Here is a 15877-nt window from a genome sequence, read left to right on the forward strand (position 1 = left end):
TATAAAATTTATTTTGAGAGAAAGGCGTACTTGCTCTGTATGTAGAAATAGAAAGCTCTAATGACATATGCCCTTACACTCATTCTCCATGTTACAACTGTTTTACATACAATGTGAGTAGGTTAGATGCGTCTATTTTTGTCTTCCCAGCTGTCTTGGTAAATGGCATCCCTGTAAAGTCTATTTATTGCCTGAAGCAATCTGCTGGAATTGCAATAATCAAATGAATCTTTAATTCCTAAAAAGAGTAACTTTCTTCTCTCTTCTAAACTCTTACTGAATTATTTCAATTACTTTATAACCAAATAATTAATGTGTACAATGGGAGGTTTATTTCCTTCTAAACACTGGTGATTTTTCATGGTGATTGTTATGAAATAGAATGGTGACAGTAATATGAAGAATAGTCATGCAATGTGAAGAAGAATAGGTATCGTATCTGTAAAAGAAAAAAGTATTGTCAGCAGGAACAGACAAGAAAGATTGAACAATTTGTCTTTCCCCCTCTGTATATCCGAGCTGGAAAAGGTGTTGAGATGGGGCATTATGAGGACCAGAACTTTAAAGAGGGATAACTGAAGAGATGGGAGAGACAGGAATAGATTAATAGTAGGGAAATAATCAACCCTGGAAAAAGGAAAAATGCAAAATTTCAGTATCATTATCTGTATTTATGTATTTAACTGTGTGAAGACTTAAGATGTGCTCTGCTTTATAGCTTCTTCAAGGTGAATCTGAGCAAACAGGAATGTTAAATGTCATTGCTAGCTGTAGCTAGCCAGAAGTCATGTTGAAGAACTTATAAATGAGCATTCAGGTCCTTGCTTCATTTCTCCTCCACCTGGAGTTTGTTTACTCCTTCCCCACTCCTTATCCGCACCCTCCAAAAAAAAAAAAAAAAAAAAAAAAAAAACCCAGCAAAAAACTAACCAACAACAAATGAAAGAAAAAAAAAAACCCAAACCCACCCCCTCAAATAAACAAAATTCCCCAAAATCAAAACACAAAAACAAACCAAAAACCCACACACAAAACCCCCGAACAACCCTCCCAAACCAAGCCAAAACAGTCTGCCCTCCTCCCCCTCCCAAAAAAAGCACCAAACAAAAAATGCAACAAAAACTTAGTGGCAAGACATTTATGGTCCATGTAAAAAGCATCAGTAGATTCTGCTTTAGATCAGCCTTTGCCCACAGATTTTGTGCCTAAATAAAGAAAAGCAATTACTTCATTAGATTGTACTATATTACCTTGAAGTGCCTCATCTTTTCAAGGGCTCTCCCACCCTGAAGTTGGGATGTGAATGTCATTAGAGGAAAAGAAGGGTTGTTAGCAGTAGTAGTAGTAGTAATGGCAGTGATATTATCTTTCCAAAACATATAGCTTGTTCACTCATCTGTACAAAATGTGACATGGAGGTCCAGGTAACTGTTTTTCTTGGTAAAGTGAGAGAGGTGTCAATTTTGTGTCAGGAAAAAAAATCACATCTGAAAGTCTAAGCAATGAGCTACTGCTGAGCTTCACTCACCAACTCTTGCTTAGATGCTAATAGCAGATTTTGAGATTTTTCTTCAGAATTTTCTGCTTCATGCAGCTCAGTTGTGTGAGAGGTGAAGGGACCTCCAGGGCTGCTAATCATCGGACTGCAGGGATTTTTTGACGAAGGGTACCAAATGAAACATCCTTATGGAGTGTCATTATGGAGGCTACTGAGTTACAGAACACCTTGAAATAGGTTTCAGTGCATTTGAGGGTGGAAAAACAAGTGGAACAACCTTTTGTGTATTGCTTCACCTAAAAGCAAAACAAAAAGTAAGTTTTGTAACTCCAGCTACCAGCAAAAAAGATAAATGAAAGCCTGTGGAAAAGGCCATCCATTGCTTCCTTTTGAAATCTTTCAGCTGGAAGTAATATTAGCAATGCTATTCTGCATCCCACTTAATGACACCCTCCACATCAGTGACCTTCAACCAGTGTCGTGCAAGCACTAGGAGAGTTAACACCCTTTGCAACTCACAACATAAGAAAGGTGGTAGCTAAAAGAGTGATATGAAGAAGACTTGAATCTGCTGTTACCTGCAACTCAGTGTCCGTTTAATGACCTAATATATTTGTGTTCTTTCTCTCTTGTTTTGTTTAGCTTTTTAAAAACAAACAAACAAACCCCAAAACAAAACCATAAGTGTGGCCTCTTAAGCTCTGGTCTGTACTACTTGTCCATCCTCTCTTCCTGTCTTTACTGAGTTGCTTTGGGATTTGGTCCCCCATTCCCCATAAAAGAATAAAAAAAGCTGCCCCCTGTATTTTAATACTCTTTTAGAATAGTATTATACCACTAAAACTTAGAATAGAGGAAACTAATTTTCAGTGTTAATGCCAGTCTGTTTAAGAAGTCACTTCAGTTTTCCTCTTATGCTGATGACTGAGATGTGGGAGTTTGTCTCGTTCCACTGGGGAACTGCTACATTTCATAATAGTTTTTGTAGCTTCAAAATTGCTGTCATCTTGGAAACAGCCAAATGTCATCTTTTTTTAATTGTAAAGGCAATTTCCTTGGTATTTTCTCTCGTTTTATCCTCACGTGAAATATATCCTATGTCTTGGAAACCTCTTGTTGGAAGTGTTGTCAGATTCGGTATGCCTCTGGTACATTTAGACTTTCAAGTATTACCTGAAATGAACTGAAAATGTCCAGATCACTGCTACAAATCAGGCTCCTTCCTTGTGCAGATCAGCCATGCTGCATGTTGATTGAGTTGGAAGGGTGATCAGTCATCAGTCTCTGACAGGGAAAGTACTTGCTTATATTTTCAGATACTGCATTTTACTTGCAAATATAGTCTTTAGAGAGGTCTGTAATCAGGCCTTTTGTTTGCTTTTTTGTTAGTCCAATCTAAGCGACAGGCCTTGCTTATTTAGGAGAGCTGAGAAGCTTGTCTAGCCTTGGTCCAACTTTTGAACAGTTTAGGGTTGCTCATCTGTTTGAGCACCTCGTTCTTTGCACCTGGAGAACTATTTGGCTAAAATTTTGATCTTGCTGTGGTGAAATGCTGCCTTTCTCATCCTCAGAAATGGCAGGGTTTTTTTAGTCTCGTGTAATCTCTGGGGTTGTGGTCTTTGCAATGTGGTCATAAGAGACTTTGGGAAGAGGCTTTTGCAGTGCTTTGATCTCCAATCAGCCTAGTAGAATATAATTTTTAGTGTGCCTTTGGTGTGTCCTGCTGTTAAATAAGGCTAATACTTAAAAGATGTTAAGCAGAGCCAGGTTCTTTACTGGAGTCTGCAGCAGGAGGATTAGCAGCAACATAAATAATTAATTAAAATGAGATGTTTTGACTTAATACCAAGAAAAGGTTTTTCACCATGAGGACAGCCAAGCATTGAAGCAGGTTGCTCAGAGCAGTTTTGAAGTCTCTATCCATCAAAGTTTTCAAGATCTTGAGCAACCTGGGCAACCTGGTCTGTTCTTGTAGCTGACCCTGCTTTGAGCAGGAGGTTGGGCTTACAGACCTGCTGAGATCCATTCCAGCTTGAACTGTGCTACAGTTCTAGATACGGGAAGAGACTACACAGGAAGTGAAAATCAGTAACCAATACTTGCTTGGTCTAGTTCTCCCTTGGTCTTTCTTCCACTTCAAAATGCAATTCTCACTCCCTTTTTCTTTATCTTGAATTTGATTAGTCAAGTAACAGTACTTTCTTGTCCAGAAGGATTTTTATTGTGAGATTTTGGTCACTTGTTTTATTTATTTTTTCTAAAGGCAGCATTGGCTTCTCTGATTCTTCTATGCTTGTCGCAAATTACTCTTTCTTGCATAGGTTGTATGATAATGGTCTATTGTACTGCTGTGGTGGTGGAGGAAGAATGCTAGGACTACCACCGTATGTGATTCGCAAAAGTAGATCGTCCTTGCAGAGTCCTCAGGCTGAAGGCAACACTTTAAAGCATAGCATGAGAGGAAGCTGCTTAATTTCAATTTGTGTCTCTTTGAACTGCAGTCTGACAAGCTGAGTTTGGTACATGTTTGTAGTCTTGTGTATTGTCTTTCGAGGTTAAAGGTAATGTTCTGGTTGCAATATGGATCAAAAAGAAGCTTCAGTTTGTGTGGAGAAGGGTAAAATAGAGGTTTTTTTTGTTTTTTTGGTTTTTTTTTTTAAGACTACACTCATTTGCTTCAGTTTTTAATACCCTTTGTTCATTTAAAGTTATTAACATGTTGACTACATTTGCCTTTATTGCCCCTATGCAAATTGCTATGTTGATTGAGTTAATTTAAACAACCTGGTTGGGACCTTCAGGCATTACTATACTAGAAATGTTAATAATGAATCAAATAACCACAGGTGCCTCTTTCCCCAGCAACAGACACTCTCCTTAAAAACTCATTTGCTTTTCATGCTTGCTTAATTATTTAGGCAAGCAGCCATGGATGTTTCACAGTGTGAATTCTCATTGTGTTCCAACTGCCCAGTCTTTGTCTTTCTAAAAGACAGAATACCTTAACCACCATCACCATTCGTAATATGTTCCCAGAATGCCACACCATGGTCTTGAAAAGCCTTTTTGGAAATTGGTCATAGTGAAAAGAGTATTGATTTATAAATTCATGGAACTTAGGGTGAAGCAAAAACTTTCATTCAATGATGGCAACTTTATTTTTTGCTACTGTCCAGAAGATAAAGTGACCTAGTAACTGTATGAATAGGAGATTCCCTGTTTCCCAAAGAGAGTTTAAAATTCTGGAAGGTGTTAGCCTGATGAACAGCTGAAATCCTGTGTTGGTGGAAACAAGGAATTTGTTGTTGCTTCTAAAAGTGGAAGTATATTGGTATTTGTGAACACATCAGGCATGATGTGAAAGCAAGAAGAAATTATGAAAGGATAAAAGTCCCTGTGGAAGTGTCCCTTTGAAATCAGCATCTGATGACTGACAGATGTGAAATGAAAAGACTGTGTCTCCAAAAAATACTGTGAAGGGCAAAGAGTATAACAAGCAGAAGGATCTTTGTGTAAAAGATGTAACTGAATAATTGGAAGCCATTCCTTCTCCAAATGCCCCTTTTAACTAATAATAAAGTCTTCTATCATAAGAGCAGAAACTAACTATTGGTAAAGGATACCATTTTTGAGAATCTTAAGTCCTCCTGTAAAAACCTCAGAGTAAAAACAGTTGGAGTTTTTTTTGCAGTGCCTTGGTAAGCACAAGTTTTGTCAGAAAGATGTCTTGCTGCTGAAGGATCTCATTTTTTGTGGGGTTAGGGTTTTTTGGTTTTTAGTTTCTCTTTAAAAAAAAACCCAAAACAAAAAAACCAAATGGTGTCAGGTCCATATATTTGTGAACACATGTTTTTGTAAAAACTATCAGGGTATCTAGATATTTTAAAATATCCCCTCTGACAGAGGTTGATGCCACTCTTGTATTAGGTGTTGATGCTCAAACCTAGTGACTGTGTCAAGTTTAGGAAATTTTAATATCTGATGAAAATATGCAGTCAAAAGAGTTCACGTCTTATGAATGTCTATAAAAAGAATTGTAACACTTTGACAGTTTTGACTGGGCAGAGTGTGGGGATATACTATTTTTCAGTATGATTCTTTTAAATTAAGAGGGGGGGAAAGAGGCCGAAGTCGATGTGGTAAGCTTTAAAGCTGCACCAATTCAAGCCTAAGCCAGACACATCTTTTTAGAAGGGCATTTTTGTTTATTCACCATTCTAAGGACTTATATAAAATTAAGTTTTATGAATGCAAATGTCATATAGTTCTAAATTTGGAGTATTAAGCTTTTGATGGATTGTAGTATATGAATTTTTATAAGAAGTTCTTAATGAAGAAAGAACTAGAAATTAAAGTAGGCCTCTAAATTAATTCTCTCAATTTTCTAAGCTTAATGAAGTGCAAAAAAACCATACAAATGATGAGAGTAAAGAAAGACTCTATCTATGTGCCTATTATATATCGTATCTCATCTGTCACAGGATGTGTATGTGCATGAGTAATAGTTGAAATTAGTGACAGTAGCATAAAATTTTAGTGAAAGGGCCTTCTTCCACTAAACCCAGAAGATCTTAAATATCATGTTTCAGCAGTTCAATGGCATTACAGATGTCTGGATGAGCTTTATGCCATCTTTAATTTCCCATTTATGAGGAAATGCCCCAGAACCTGTGACTATCTGGTAACTTTTTAAGATGAGAAGTGTGTTGTTTGAGAGGGTCTTAAGGTTCTTTTCCTACTGATTTGCCAGGAAAACTGGAAGCAATTAAATATTCCTGATTCTTTTTGTGACTTTACCTTGGCATCAAAAACATGAGTTTCATGAGGAAAACAATACAGAGCATATAATCCACTGTATATTATGCTTTCTTTCTAAATTGGTAGTAACCAGAAACTGCAAAGAAATTCACTTATGATTAAGAAATTCCCCGATGTACCATTTCTTTTGAATTTATTACTTTGTGTAAATACACTGCCTACACCTTGAAGTTGGTCATAAAACACTGATGATGTGGGTGAAGTGGAAAAGCAGGTTAGATTTAAGTACATTACTTCTCAAATAGACCATGGATCCGGAGACTTTTAGTTAGGCCAAGGAGAGGAAGATAAACTGTGATCAAGCAATTTTATTATGCATTTGTCTTTGCTTTATGTTTAATTTGGCACACACTTTGATTGTTAGAACTTAATTTTAAAGCCCTGCTACTTTATGCCTCTTCATATTTATTTGTTCTTTGATGATCACATTTATGGAAAGTTTGCTTGGGAGGCATTTCTTAGAGAGTGGGATGGTTTGATGGGGACAAACATCAAATATTTGGAAGTTGTGACAAAAAAGCCAGAAGGAGAAATACTTGTCTGAATTTCAGGCCGTTTTTTTTCCTAGACTAAAATGAAAGAACTAGATGAGTTTGAAGTCTCTGATAGAAACATCATACGTGGTTGTCTCCACTGAACTAACTTTATTGATTTGTGCAGTGAAATCATCCTTGCAGAACAAGATATAAATGACGAGGTTTAAGATTTATAGTAACTTGGTCTGCGAACTTAGAAGGCTGAAGCTACAGCCAAACCCCCACTCTTTATGTTAATAATTTTTAGACAAAAGGTCAAAACAAGCCGTTCCAAGCTTGCAGTGTATCTAGAGCATCTACAGCCAACTGAAACACTGCAGATGCTTTGTTGTAGTAATGTCTGTTCTGTCTCTGTGGCTCATGGAAAGTCATATACTCTCAAACTCCCGTATGAACTGCCAGATTCAGTAGATGTTTATTTTTCTGTATAAAAATTCAGTGACTTAATTCCAAAGAAATATGATTTTTATGCAAAGGGTATATTTTGTTCACTTTTTTCCCATAGAATAGTATTTCTATGCTGTCTGGTATTTCAGAAAAAAAGAGGACAGTAGAATTTAAGAATATACTTTTGCATCTTCTAGGCCAGTCCAAGCATTGGTCAGACACAGCATGTAAGATAGATATCCAACACCTTCCACTAAATATGGAATGAATTACCATTGCATCATGTACACTTGAATGCACAGTCACTTTCAGATTATTCTGAGGATTTCTTTGAAGTTCTCATTTTTAAATTTTTTTAAATTTGAGGAAAAATTCGTATTAAGAACATTTCAGATTTTGACGTGCTAGGCAAAAAAGTGTCCGTATTTTTTGTTTTGTTCATATATATTTGTTTTTGCCATCTTAGTAGAAGCATCTATAAACTTGGAAGGAAAGTTTGCTTTTAAACTATTGTTGGTAAAGCTCTTTTGTGAAACTGAAAGAGAATATACTCAGTAACAGGATATTTTTATTTAGATAGGCTTCTACCATAATCAGCAACTCAGTTGTGTAATTGACTGCTTAGTAAACACCTTCACTGTCCTGGCATAGGAAAGAGACGGGCAGTTGTGTTACATAAAAGCAATAGAGTATATACTAGCCTTAATATATATATATATATATATATTTGAAGTGTAGGAGAATGGAGTATTTTATGCTAACTTTGACCTTTACATATGCCTTGGGGGGAGCAAGGTGATCATGGAGCTTCGTGGGAATGTTTGAGACTGATTAGGAACTGAAGTATATCCTGCCTTTCTTGCTGACCACAAAACGTATCTTAAAATAGTGAAAGAAAACTTCCTCAGACTTTTAAAATACAAATGTAGTTGCCTATGTTATTAATTGCAGATCAAGAGTATAAAGAGCAACTCTTTCCCTCCATTCACATCCTCCTGAGTGCCACAGTGAAGGAGGAGAGCAGGGCTCTGTCCCTGGCTCCTCAGCAGGTTTGCTGTGGCTTAGGGTTTTTCTGAATTTATCTTTTTTAATGTAAGGTAATCTGGGGCAATGTCCAAAGAGTAAGAAATGACAAATAACCCCTGGGGCATATAGCACCACTCCTTGCTTTGGTGGAAAAGTTTGGTGTGTGCTTGTGCAATACTTAATTATCCCATTTCACAGGATCATGCAGAGCTGAAATTTGTACTAACTTGTGAGTATTTGCTCAGGTTTTGTTATGTTACAAGACAAATGACACTCTATATATACTGATGTTATATTAAAGTCTGCTCAATGTCACAATGTCAGCTAACAACTGAAAAATTGTCCAAGTACTACAGAGCAACAGAAGCCATTGAGGAACAGGATGAACAACTTTTTTTCATTTTTTTCCTATATAAACTTATGCTTTGATTTACAATGCTAATTTGTGCAGCTTTTGACAAGTACCCATTGTTATTTTATACCTATGAATATTGCTTGTATTACTTCAATTGAACTTTTTAAAAGCAGGTTGTTTGAGATTTCAAGTCAGGGTTTGCTTTTTTCTTTTTTCCTTTCCATATAAATGTTCTATTTAAAACATCTGTGGTTTAATATTTAAATAATGGGGGTTTTTTGTCTTTTAATAGGTGAATGTCTATGTGCTGGGAAAAACTTTCCTTCTGTTGGCCAGAGAACTCTGCATAAATGCTCCAGCTATAGGTATTTTTTTGAGTTGACTTTTGAGTATTTGGGTGTGGTTACTTTGGGTTTGCATGGTTACTTGACAAGAATGTATATGTATGTGTATAGATATACATAGTATTGTGTGCCACATGCAAAAGTGGTACCTTTAAAAGTGAAGCTGGAATCAATCCAGGTAGAAGAGCGTTGCTGACTATGGGAGCCTGTTCTCTTTTATGTAAAGAGTGTTTGGGAGCTAGATGCTGTTTTCTTTTAAAAACAATTTTGTTGCTTTTTCCATCCAAGCTATGCTAAGACAGAGGGCTCACATATAACAAATGTGTTTGCAAGCTTGCACAGGCCTGTCACATTTCAGTTCTACAGAGATGCAACGTTTGATAAGTATTTGCCAAATTCACTATCTGTCCATCACCTGTAGCCGAGTTGTTCAGAGCTTGAAATACAATTGGCTCAATGGAAAAGGAGCAACTTTTTCCAAACATGCGAGTAACTTTTTAATTAGTAAGTCACCACTGAAATTGTATCAGTGATAGGAAGGTGGGTTTTAACCTGTCAAAAGGGCAGAAAAGCTATTGTCAAGCCATAGCTTTTAAGCCAAGGGAGTTCATGCCAATTCCAGTTAAAAGAATGCGTTTATAGGGAGGTCTTGTGACTGTTACCACCTCTGTGCAGGAATTTTATTTCTGTATCTTTACCCACTCTCACTCCCACACTCCTATACTGAGAGCATCAGATGCCTTTGTATACAATACACATACTTCCCCCTTCAGATGTACTCCGCTGGGCACATAACTGCCTGCCTTTGCAGCAAGAGAACCCGCAGCTCACATAGTGAGTATCGTCATAACAGCATCCAGATAGAATGAGGCAGTGCACAGCTATCAGCCATAGCAATGTGCTGGCTTTGTTAGCATAGCTTGATATTTGGTAAAAAGTTACTATTTTCATTAATTAAGTTACCGCCTTATTTTTCATTACTTTTTTTTAGAATGGGCAGAAAATTAATGCAGCTTAGGAAAAGGCAAACAGAAAATCCTTCTCAATTAAATGTAGAGGTACTTGTTACACATGGAAAAATGCTGGTTTAGACTGCTGCTTGAATATTCTTTCTAAGGTCATCATGAGAAGACAGATCTGTAAGAAACCTGTATTTCTAACTTGCTCATCAGTAATGCTTGTCAGACACTTGACAAAAACACCTACTTTTATCACTCTGAGAAAAATAAAGGGTATTAGCTGTAAAATGACTAAGTAAGACTGTTTTTAGAAAAAGTGGAGGAGGGGGACAAAGATCTAGCAGCTTTTGTTCTTATTAGTAATTTTGAGTGAACTTAAAGACTGTATTGCAAGTGTTTCTCTAATATCTGCTCCTAAATGTGAGGACAGGATGTGTATTTAGATAAGGGCTGCGAGTATTGCAGCTTTGGGCTAAATAAGTGATGATGCCTGTCACTGTGATGATGCATAAAGCCTCATCCGTAAGTCTTGACTCTGGCCATTCAAGTGGGGTGCAGTTTGACAGGTACAAGTGTCAGTGTTGCCGTTTGCTGGACAGGCTGGAGGTTGTGCAGATGGTGCCTGTGCATGGGTGCTAGAGCTTTCAAATATAACCACAGGATTATTTTGATCAACTTTGATTGATTATACTCATGGTTTGTATAGCTTCAGCTTAGGCAACACACCGAAAACCCTGAGCTTCCACATATGTCAGCTCCCTTTTTTGTGAAGGAAGTGAAAGGCTGCTGATGGATAGTCTCAGTTACCAGGCAAGGTAACCTTTCTATCTGCAGTGGTAGCTAATGCCCTGTATAGCTGCACAGAGGGGATGTGCTACAGGATCATCACCCATTAACTGCAGTGTAGAGGAATTAACAGACATAAGCCATAAGATGAGCAATGATCGAGTACACAGGATTTAGGGCAAGTAAAAATGTTTTATATTTCACAGATTCATAAACTGCTCTAGTTTAGAACATTCTGTTTAAGTCAGCTGCAGTCTGCAAGTTAGTTATCTATATACAAAATAAATGCACAGTACGTGCAAAATTTAACATTTCTCTGCTTGTTGCAGTCTTAATAATTAAGTCAAATAGCTTATGAATAAATAAAATAAGATTAAATTCAAGAGCATTCCTTCACTTATTTGTATAGCCTGATGTAGCAGATAGGTAAGTAGCATAACATTCCATACTGCTGCAGAGTTTGTAGTAAAATGGAGAAATCCCTTAATGTGCATCATTGCAGTATTGGAATACAATCAAGGTGAAATGCATCATGCATAGAAAATGAGCTCAGGTATTTGTCCTCCTTGTACTCCGGTACCATTAGTACTGTCCGAGGAGCACTGGAACTGGAACGTCACTTTCCCGCACTGCACTTCAGTCATTCCCTCTTGCCCGAAGTAACTGAGTTCATTACCATCCAGAATAGCACTTACGTTGTAAAAGGTATCTTGCTCAACCTGCACAGGGTGTTCAAACCACACAGAGAAAGTGTTACTGGAGCCGTCGGAGGTAAACTTTGTCAGATTTTGAGCAAGGACAACTCCTAAGCGCTTCAGTTCGATTTTGACGCTGTATTCAGCTTTGCCACAGCTCGACCCATACAATCCCAGTCCTGCTATAAATATCCGTTTGTCTACGGCAAACTGAATACTGTCACATCGACCTCGGTACCTCCACTGATTGCTGCGATATGCAGAGGACTGAAACCGATGGCATCGCTGGGGGACGAGTCCTTTTCTTTTTGTCAGTGGAAACTCTAGTTTGGGTTTATTTGCAGCTGTGTACCATAGGAATATGTTGTGAGTTTCCTCAAGGGTGAGGATATCAGACTGGGCAGCTCCGTTGGCAAACTCTTCCAAAGTCATGGTCGGAATCCGCACCAAGTACAAAGCTTTTCCTAATACATTCCTCTTGTTGCGTGGCGTAACTGGCAGCCCTTGCCTTTTGCATTCAGCCTCTGCCCAGTTGAGAACAGCCTCGAAAACTACCACTTCCTTGGTGTTGAGTGCCTCCCGGGTTACAATGATCTCTAGTGTTTGTTGATCTATCTCACAGAAGCCCTCTGACTTCAGTGCCATTTCTGCTTGAGCATCAATCACTTCCCAGCAGCGCTGCGTCAGCTCTGGCTCCTCGAAGAGCCTGCTCTGAGACAGCAGGACACAAGCGTTCTTCGCTTCTAAACTGGTCTCCAGAAAATTGACGCAAGCCTTTGCTAGGGCCGGCACAATGTACTTCTTGGCAGCGTACAACGTAGCCAGAACTGTGTCAGCTTCCAGGTCTATTTCATCACTATACATGTATCTAGATGGGGGGGGGGGAAAAATAGTTTCTTAGGGAAAAAAGAAGTATTTATGTAGGCCATGAAAGATAGATCTCCTGTCATCTTTGCTGGCAGTGAATCTGATATACAGTATTTGTCAGCACATTAAGTAAACAGTAATGAGTGCATATTGCACAATGCCAATTAGAAGATGTATATTTTATAAGCTGCTTTGATTCTGTCCATGTAATTAGTAGACTTGTAGTGGCCACTTACTTTAATAGGATTAGAAAGGCTGCAGGTTCCACATCTGGTATATGGATTTCGGATTTGACCTCTGCGAGATCGCCATAAAACATAGCGTAGAAGACAGAGCTACCAACTGCCAAAACGTACTGGAAAAGAGAGAGAAGCCTCAACAGTATGTATCGGTAATAGCTGAGCGTGCTGGCTTGCGGTTAAGAGCTACACTGAGGAAAAGTTAAAAGCTACAGTGGAGGCAGAAGGCTGCCTTTGACTGTTCATTTTAATTGCAGTGAATTACTTCTGGTATTAGACAAGAACTGTAATTAGAAAAAAAGTGGAACCTAGGTGAAAGGTGGGGGAGAAGGCGATATGCACAGCAGCATTAAAAAGCCAAAAATTATCTGCACAAACCTTATGGGCAGGAACTTTCTTGGATGCCCCTGGCGGGCCCACGATGAAGTGAACGTCAGCCATGAGTTCGTTATTGAACATAAGCGCGTTCCTGCAAGCGAGGGGAGGGGGGAGAAGCCCCGTTAGCGGCGGGCAGCCCCTCACCTGGTGCCCCAGCCCCGCATGGCACGCAGCCGCCCAGCCTCCCGCGGGCCCATCCCAGCCCTCACTGCTGGCCTCGGCGCAGGTGCACGGGGCCGGGCCGCGCTCCCGCCCGGCCGGCGCGGCTCCGGCGGGCCTGGCCCTTACCTCTCCCGCAGAGTGGGATGGAAGGACTGCCAGTTGGCGCTCTCCAAGTTGTTGTTGTTGAGGTTTTGGAGCTGGGGCGGCGGGGGCGGCTGGGCGCTCTGCTGGAGCTGCAGGGCGTTCTTCTTGCTGTTGGCAGCGGTGGCTGCGGCGTTACTGTTTGCGATATTGGTGTTGGTGCTGGCAGGGTAAAGTTCTGCAGCCATCTTCTTCTTCAGGGACAGGGGCACTATCTCATAGCATCCTGGCACCTTGCCGTTTGACCTCACACTCTTTTTGGACTTCTTTAAGGTCTCTGGAAGCAGAAGAAAAAAAGTCAAACACTTCATGATCCTGCCATTGAGGCAACCATGGGGCAGTGGCATGAGCAAGAGAACTAACAAATCCCAAATGCGAGTCCCACTATCTGGATATTTTGTATGCTTCTAGATGCACGGTGGCTTTTGGCGTTTTTGGTGTGTGTACGCGTTCTGCGGTTACAAGCCCGACGCACTTTTCCGGGGGGAAAGGGATGCCGCTGTGTCGGATCGGTGCCAGCGCTCACCTTGCCTTCCAGAGGGATCCCAGCCTCCGCGGCTCCGCTACGCTGGCAGTGGGGGGGCTGGCAGGCACTTCCTTCCACCGAGGAAAGCGGAGAGCAAAATAGTAATGGAGAAAAAACAACAACAAAAAATTCCAAATCTAGCAGCAGCCGAGCCCCACAGATCCAGCCGAGAGAGCGCCGAGGCGGCGGGTGAGCCGCGAGAGTCAATCCACCAATCCTCCGAGTGCAGCAGCCCGGTGAGGGTGAAGCGCAACCAGCCGCCCGATCCCCGCTGCCAGCGACCGCGCTCCGCTACGTCCTTCCCCGCCTGGCGGGGGCACATCCGCGGCGGCCGGGCCGAGGCGGCGGCTCTCTGCAGTCCCGCTGCCGGGCGGCCCCAATGCCGCTCGCACCAACTTTCCTTCTGCTCTCCTGGCGGCGGCCGCCGCCACACGGCGCTGCTCCTCCGCGCTCCTCCCGCCCGCGTCGGGGGCGCTGCTGCCCGCGGGGCGCCCCGGCTCCTCCGCGGCGGGCGGGCGGCGCTACCCTCAGCGCTCCCCTCACGCCAGCAGCGGCGGGGCTCGGCGCGGCTCTGCCGGGCCCTGCCTCCGCCTCCCGCCCTAATAGGCAGCCGCCGCGCCGCGCGTCACTGCGGCCCGCGCCAATGGGGAGCGCAGGGGCGCGGCGGGGGAACCGCCCCCTGCCCCGCCGTGTGTCAGTCCGCCGCGCTCTTCCCCGCCCCCCTCCGTGTACGTGCGCCGCGCCGAGGACCGCGGCGCCCGCCTCCCCCCGCTCCCCCGGTGGGAGCCCTGCCGCTCGGTGCCTCCGCTCCCGGTTGGGTTAGCGCAGCGGGAGCAAGCGCTGGGCAGGGGCACCGGGGACCGGCCCAGGGGCTCCCTGCGCCGAGCGGGGCGGGCGGACCCGAGCGCTCACCGCCTTTCCCTGCCGGCCCGGGCGGGGGCGCCGCTGCGCCGCTCACTGCCACGCTCCGCCGCGGTGACCCCCCGGGGCCGGCCCCTGGGGCGGCTGCGGGTGCAGGGGGCGCGGCCGCGGCGGACGGTTGGAGTCGGGGAAATTGCCGCGGGCTTTTCCTCCCCTTCTCTCGCAGCCCAGAAGCCGCTGTGCCCCAGGTGTGCGGGGTCCTCACGGGCTGCGTTCCCGCCCGCCTTCCGCGGCCGTTCAGCGGGGACCGCCGCTCTGCGTGCCCGGTACCGTGGGGTGACCTGCAGCCGGGCACGGCTCCGGCTCCTGTCCCCGGCTGTGCAGTCCCGGCTGCCTGTTTGCGGGAGGAAGTCACTCTTTTAAATAGTTCCGTGATTTTTTTCTATATTCCTTTTAATGACTGTGTGGCATCTAGGTTCTTCCAAAAGCCCGAGTTCCTGGTCGTGAGTGGGATAGGGAGAGATGAGAAAGTCTTCAGAAAAGCAGATGCTTCTGTCTTAAAAAATAAAATCCTATTTTTATTGCTGTCTGCTTCATGGCCCCCACAGCCCCCGTTCGGGAAAGCCAGACGGTTCTGCCCCAATTGGAACTTGCTGCGTCCTGCACAAGGGTTTCAGTCCCAGGGGTCTCCTGGGGACATTCCCACTGGACACGAGGAACATTTTTCACAGTGAGAACAATCAGCCGTTGGAATAATCTCCCCGGGGAAGTGGTGGATTTTCCAGTGTTGGATACTTTCAAGATTCAGGTGGACAGGGTGCTGGAACATCCAGTCTAGGTCATGTTTTGCCTAGAAAGGTTGGACCAGATGATCCTTCAAGTCCTTTCCAACATGGTATTCTATGATTCTGTGATTCGAAGGAGACTTCTCTAGGAGCAGTGTGCTGGTTTAGAACCTGTGGGAGGAATCCAGGTGTTGAGCTTTACAACTTCTAAATAATAGGCAATAATATTTGCGTCCATGTGGGACATGTTTATGTTAACCTTGGCCCTGAATTTTATTTATATATTGGTAATATTATTTTTTAGTTATTTGTGGCCTCTTTAAGGCTTTTCACTTAAAACCCACCCTCATACTCATTTTCTGACTCTTTGGTAGCTTCAGAATTTAAATTAACGATGTGCAGTGTTTTGTCAAATGACCTGTGGGCATGAATGCCAGCGGAAACATCTGAGCAGCTACAGAGCGAATGTGTAAATGCTCCCAAAACTCAGCTCCGAAGAGAAAGCTGTGAATTG

At 42.5% G+C, this 15877-nt stretch overlaps 2 protein-coding genes and 1 long non-coding RNA gene across 9 annotated transcripts in view; 1 reads left to right on the forward strand and 2 right to left on the reverse strand.

The window, feature by feature from the left end:
* BRF1 (BRF1 RNA polymerase III transcription initiation factor subunit) overlaps positions 1 to 15877 on the forward strand; it is a 177521-nt gene that overhangs the window by 69920 nt on the left and 91724 nt on the right. For all 5 annotated transcript variants that reach the window (XM_030484998.1, XM_030484999.1, XM_030485000.1 and 2 more), the window contains one exon: positions 8913 to 8985. In XM_030484998.1, the coding sequence (XP_030340858.1) occupies positions 8913 to 8985 (73 nt within the window). The remainder of the gene's footprint in view (positions 1 to 8912; positions 8986 to 15877) is intronic.
* LOC115607559 lies at positions 310 to 3408 on the reverse strand. The gene is made up of 2 exons (XR_003991279.1): positions 1251 to 3408; positions 310 to 439 (listed from the first exon to the last, which is right to left on the reverse strand). It is a non-coding gene; the product is annotated as an uncharacterized LOC115607559 (long non-coding RNA).
* On the reverse strand, positions 10882 to 14293 carry BTBD6 (BTB domain containing 6). Of its 3 annotated transcripts, XM_030485004.2 has the most exons (5): positions 13718 to 14293; positions 13177 to 13468; positions 12889 to 12979; positions 12508 to 12626; positions 10882 to 12272 (listed from the first exon to the last, which is right to left on the reverse strand). In XM_030485004.2, exons 2-5 carry the CDS (start codon positions 13377 to 13379, stop codon positions 11240 to 11242), a joined length of 1446 nt encoding a protein of 481 aa, XP_030340864.1. In that variant the 5' UTR covers positions 13380 to 13468; positions 13718 to 14293; the 3' UTR covers positions 10882 to 11239. The 3 variants fall into 3 exon arrangements, with proteins under 3 accessions (XP_030340864.1, XP_030340863.1, XP_030340865.1); XM_030485003.2 differs by having other exon boundaries at positions 13177 to 14283; XM_030485005.2 differs by lacking the exons at positions 12889 to 12979; positions 13718 to 14293 and having other exon boundaries at positions 13177 to 13305.

Source organism: Strigops habroptila, chromosome 4 (assembly GCF_004027225.2).
Source record: "Strigops habroptila isolate Jane chromosome 4, bStrHab1.2.pri, whole genome shotgun sequence".
Classification (NCBI taxonomy): Eukaryota; Metazoa; Chordata; class Aves; order Psittaciformes; family Psittacidae; genus Strigops; species Strigops habroptila.